Below are 5,559 nucleotides of genomic sequence, written 5' to 3'. Positions count from 1 at the left end.
TAGCCAGATTTCCCCTTCTGATTGAACCCTAACATTCCTCCCCTGCTGCAACAATTGAGAGGGAGGAGAAGAGATGGCGGATCCTGCTGCTGAGATTCCCCAAGTCCAAGGGTAAAATTCCCCATCTAGTTCCTCTCCCTCTTAATTTCTTGTATGCTATGTCGTGCTGGATGTACTCCTTCCATTTCTTTTTACTCTGCATATCTCAAGTCAAACTTCATAAAGTTTTACCAGCTTTATAAGAAAAAAATATCAACATTCACAATCTGAAACCAATATCATTACATGCATCATGAAAATATTTTTATATTATATAACTTTTTTATTGTAGATCTTAATATATTTTTTATATAAATTTGGTCAAACTTAAGAAAGTTTGATTTCAGACAAATCTTATATGCAGAGTAAAAAGAAACGGAGGGAGTACATATGTGTGAGAGCAGCTACTTACTTTGTGTATGCTGTGCTGGATGGATGTACGTATGTGTGCTAGATCATTGGAGAAACCAGTCAATTGATTAAATTTTCTTTTATTGTGTCAGTGTCAATCCCACTCCCAGTTCTCAGTCTATGGATGGAAATAGGCTGTTGTGTTCCAGGCCGCCAGCCGACCCGTTGTCTGATGTGCTCGGAGATGACAACCTCCTCACCAAGATCCTCATCCGCCTCCCACCAAAGCCATCCTCGCTCCCCCGTGCGTCCGTTGTATGCAAGCAGTGGGGCAGCATCCTCTCCGAGCCCGAGTTCCGTAAACGCTTCCGCAAGCATCACCGGAAACCTCCTCTGCTCGGCTTCTTCAGAGGGTATGCTAAAAACTTCATTCCTTCCATGGACTCGCCAGACCGCATCCCTGCTGCCCGCTTCTCCCTGCCCAAGAGCAGCACACCCTACCACCAAAATGAAGCATACATGGGCTGCCGCCATGGCCTCTCTCTCCTAATCAACCTGCATAAGCTTGAGACCGTCGTGTGGGATCCCCTCACAGGTGAAGAGCGCATTGTGGCTTTTCCACCAGGGTGCACGTTGGGGCGTTCCTGGGCCTGGCATGGCGCTGTATTGTGCGTCAATGCCGAAGATGGGCATGTCCACGGAGATTGCTTCTCGAGCCCATTTAAATTGGTTTTGATCTTTGCTGACTACAATACACCGGCACTTTGTTCTGTCTACGACTCAGCGTCTGGTGTTTGGGGAAATATTTTCTCGACGATGACGAAAACAGCTGGAATGTCTTGGTTAAGAAGGCCCAGCATCCTTGTCGGGAATGCACTTTGCTTGTTGATTCGTGGAGGTGATGTCCTTGTGTTTGATTTGGAAATGCAAAGTCTTGGTCTGATCAAGAAGCCGGTTGAAAACCATGGTACCGACAACTGGTGTTTTCAGCTCTTACGGATGGAGAATGATGGACTTGGCCTCGCTGTTTTGTTGGACCTCACTATCGAATTATGGGAGAGGAAATCTAACCGTGATGGTGTTTTCGAATGGGTGCTGCTGCAGAAAACCATTCCACTCGAGGGTATGGTTCCAACGAGAATGGATTCTGTACTTTTCGTCGGGTATGATGAGGACGCAAATGTGATTGTTCTCACTACTATGACCGGCAACTTCACACTCCAACTCGACTCAATGCAGATCAAACATATTGTTAAAAGAAACAATATATGTCATGACACCTTTTATCCCTACAGAAATTTCTGTACTCCAGGTAATACCCCCTACTACATTGCACAAGCAAAAAAGTCGAATTAGTTTGTTTCGCTCGTATTCATTCCAGTTACCTTTGGTACGTTATTGCGGTAACATTGTTCCTGTTATTAGGATTGAGCTAGATACATAAAAATACATTGTTTATTTGTTCCTCTGTTGATCTGGTCATCTTATGGTTGTCTAGTTTCTTCTTCTTATTATAGACGTCCATTAAAGCTAGAACAGGAATATTGCTTTGATGCCTGGCCATTGCTAATGGCTAAGTCCGATTATGTGCTAGTAATGATCTTTTCATCAGGGGGGTTCTAAAAATTGGGAAGTGGCAATAGAGTAATTAAGCAATTGGAACATCTGGAGGCGGCTTAAAGCTTGTTATGTTTTCTTATTCACTATTTTTCCTTGCAAGATTAAAATTTAACTTGATCGTTCTTGATAGAAATCGTCAATTCATAATACCATGCGCTCTATTTTTATCGAAGAGTAGTACTAGTTCATTAATTTCATGTAGCACTATGTAATGCTTGTGTCGGAACTCTGGGTTCCCAATCCGTGCATATTTTATTTTGGCCTTATGGTCATAACTGTTACAAAACTGACTCGACAATAATTCTGGATAAATGCATTTTCTCTGAACATGTAATCAATTTTACCATTCTTTTTTGGACCTGGCGATATATGTGGCTTCATTTTCTATCCTGGACTCAACTTCTCTTAGAATTTTCATATGGTTTGGGCTACTTTTGCTTGTAGGCAGGAGAGTTGGGGCGAAAGGGGCGGATCTGAAACTGTGAACACACTAGATCTGCTAACGTGCTATCTTGGTCAAACAACTTAGGTAATTTTATCTTTTCATATATCTTTTTTTTGCTTGGCTACCCAATTTACAAGATGCATTTTCAAGAAGCATGCCTTTGTGCCATTTTCCATTTGTACTTGAGCCTCACATATGGGTTGGCACACAAAAGTAAATCTGGATTGAGTTGACAATCTTAAAAGTTCAGTTTGTTTGCCTCAGATGATAGGTGGTGAGCCACCGATCTCCTAATTTCTACTGTGATCGTACGTAGTTATATAGCAAGAATCTTGAAAACATGTCAGCATATAGGTGGCAATGCACACTAAATGTTCCCTTATTGTTGTTCTCCATTTGTATTATTAGCTTGTATACTTGGATGATTCAGCTTTGGATATTTTTTGTATAATCTGCACCACGGAAAAGTTAATGCTTATTTTTGGGGATCATATAAAATTTGTTTTGCTGTGAGAGAGCACTTCAAATTTGTTTGACTGGGATGACATTGACTGTTCTGCAGGTATTAAGAGTTAAATTCCGGTTGCTGAGACACAGCCATGGCTAGTTGGCACAGGGAAGTTCTTCTATTTTTCTTAGATGAAGTTCTTCTATTTTGCTGAGATACAGACTTGCCTAGTTGATGCTCAAATTGTAGTTGGTAATTTCTTCTATTATGTATGCTGTGGCATGTGATGTTGTTGATGCTGGTGCTCTTCTATGTGGTATATGTAGGTCGTTCTACTTGTATGTACCTGTCCTGTCAAGTGTAACTTGTCGGATTTAATAGTGTGAAGTCTCGTATATTATGTGAAATGAGCAGATGTTAGTGACTCGCTGTGCTAGTGACTCGCTGTGTTTCTTGGATTGATGCTTGACACTCAGGAAGAAATAGTCTCTGGTACTTTACACATACTCCTGGCTGTATGTTGTAATGACTGAACTTTGGGTAGGCGAGACACTGGTTCTGTTTTCCCTCAAGGTAGTGTAGTGCTAGTTGCAACTTGCAAGTGGTATAAAATGAATTGGACATTCTGTTAACCCTAAGGACATTCTGTTCATATTTGCTGTACTCCATATGTGCGGTCTTCTGCTGTGGGGTGTTCTCTCCGGCGAGGTCCCCTGTCTGCCCTGCCCTATTGCTCCCGCGGCTCCTACCCTGCCAGTACCGCCGGTTCTTGCTGCTGAGGCCACTCAAGCTGATCGGGATGCAGCCAAGGCTCTCGATGCTGCTGCAGTTGGTGCTTATGATCAACAGGTATCTGCTTATTCTGATGCTCTTTCCGTCTAGCGTGATGATCTGGCTGCTTACACTCAGTGGTCCAATGATGATGCTCGGGCTGCTGCTATTCTCACTGCGAGTGTCCTCCCTTAGTTTGCTTCGGAGTTCATGGGCCTAGGCACTGTTGCACCAATGGGGTCTTATCTCTGTTAGCGCTATCATCCCTCTAGTGATGCTCTCTACTTATCTGTGGTGCATCAGGAGCATGCTCTTCAGCAGGGTGACTCTTCTGTTGATGAGTTCTACACATAGAGTTCTGCCATCTGGCGCCAGTTTGACTCTCTTCGGACAATTGTGAATCCTGCCGCTGCTGCCAGACTATGCGGTCCGACCTGGTGTTTCAACAGATCCATGAGTTCTTATCTCGCCTCCGCTCCGAGTTTGAACCTCGACATACTCACTTGTTTGCGCGTGGTCGTGTTCCTACCTCGGAGGTCCTTGCTGAGCTTCATGCTGAGGACACCCGCCTTCGTTCTGCTGGGTTGCTTGCGGTTCCTTTAGTGTTGGCTGCCCGAGCTCCTATGTCGTCTGCTCGTCTCACAACTCCACCGCTCCTGTGCACAACTTCAGGGGGATGGGTCGCCCTCCTTATGCTGAGAAGGCCCGGTCAGGCCGTGACACCTTCTGTGGCTACTGATCCAGGCCAGGTCATAAAGTGTCTGATTGTCGCCAGAAGCAGCGAGACCAGAGGCGCTCCTTGAGGGAGTCCTGGATTACGGGGTCCTCGGGCGTCCGGGCTATGTGACGTGGGCCGGACTGATGGGCCGTGAAGATACAAGACGGAAGACTTCCCCCCGTGTCCAGATGGGACTCTCCTTGGCGTAGGTGGCAAGCTTGGCGTGCGGATATGAAGATTCCTTTCTCTGTAAACCGACTTTGTACAACCCTAGCCCCCTCCGGTGTCTATATAAACCGGAGGGTTTAGTTCTTAGAGATAATCATAATCGTAATCATATAGGCTAGACATCTAGGGTTTAGCCATTACATAGGGTATATTACCTCCATCAAGAGGGCCTGAACCTGGGTAAACATTGTGTCCCTGTCTCCTGTTACCTTCGTTCCTTAGAAGCACAGTTCGGGACCCCCTACCCGAGATCTACCGGTTTTGACACCGACATTGGTTCTTTCATTGAGAATTCCACTGTGCCTCGTCGAAAGGCTCGATGGCTCGCCTTTTCATCAAGGACAGCATCACTTCCGGAGGAGCCTTAGTTTTAGGGAAAACCCTCCGGCTTGGCGACTTCACCATGGGTGCCCGTTCGGCCGTTAAGCCGAAAGCAACCCCCCAAGTCACCGAAAACCCCCTCTGTATCAGCCCCGAATACTCCGACAAGATGGATCCAGCAGATCTATCGTCTTTGAACGAGCTGCTAGATCGCATCGCCGCCCTGGGGGTCTCGATTGACTATGATCCGATCGGGCTTAAACCCGACTAGAGAGAAATTAAAACTCCACTGATCACCCATCAGGTAGCGGTTGGGGAGGAACAAGCTAACAATGATTCTTCTCCTACGTTGAGAACAAACTACGTTCGGATTTCTGAACCCGGAAAACCGGATACCCATCCTCGGGAGGACACTCCCTATCCTCCAAGTACAAAATCGGACATTAAGCCTGAGATTTCTCCGGACACTCCGGAAACTGGGCTGGTAATCTCGGAAATTCTTCAAACTCCAGGTTCCATAGGGAGTCACGGTGCGAATTTAAGCCCGCCCACCCACCACAAGCAATATTCTCCAAGCAATTCCGGCCCTCCGGACATATGTGACTTAATGTATGTGCG

The 5,559-nt window shown here is 45.6% G+C and overlaps 1 protein-coding gene across 1 annotated transcript; it reads left to right on the top strand.

Annotated features, from left to right (window-relative positions):
* Window positions 1-556: 556 nt before the first annotated feature.
* On the top strand, window positions 557-3,785 carry LOC125528967. Its single transcript, XM_048693387.1, has 3 exons — window positions 557-1,702; window positions 3,448-3,476; window positions 3,543-3,785. Exons 1-3 carry the CDS (start codon window positions 571-573, stop codon window positions 3,783-3,785), a joined length of 1,404 nt encoding a protein of 467 aa, XP_048549344.1. The 5' UTR covers window positions 557-570.
* The last annotated feature ends 1,774 nt before the right edge of the window (window positions 3,786-5,559 follow it).

Source organism: Triticum urartu, unplaced genomic scaffold, assembly GCF_003073215.2.
Source record: "Triticum urartu cultivar G1812 unplaced genomic scaffold, Tu2.1 TuUngrouped_contig_5246, whole genome shotgun sequence".
Classification (NCBI taxonomy): domain Eukaryota; kingdom Viridiplantae; phylum Streptophyta; class Magnoliopsida; order Poales; family Poaceae; genus Triticum; species Triticum urartu.
Note: the sequence above shows the minus strand (reverse complement) of the source record. Positions and strands in the feature narration are given on the sequence as shown.

Coding starts and splice junctions, on each gene's coding strand:
- LOC125528967 (XM_048693387.1), top strand. CDS start 571: ATGGATGGAAATAGGCTGTTGTGTTCCAGGCCGCCAGCCGACCCGTTG. Junction 1,703..3,447: donor CAGAAATTTCTGTACTCCAG/GTAATACCCCCT, acceptor AACTTTGGGTAG/GCGAGACACTGGTTCTGTTT. Junction 3,477..3,542: donor TGGTTCTGTTTTCCCTCAAG/GTAGTGTAGTGC, acceptor GTTAACCCTAAG/GACATTCTGTTCATATTTGC.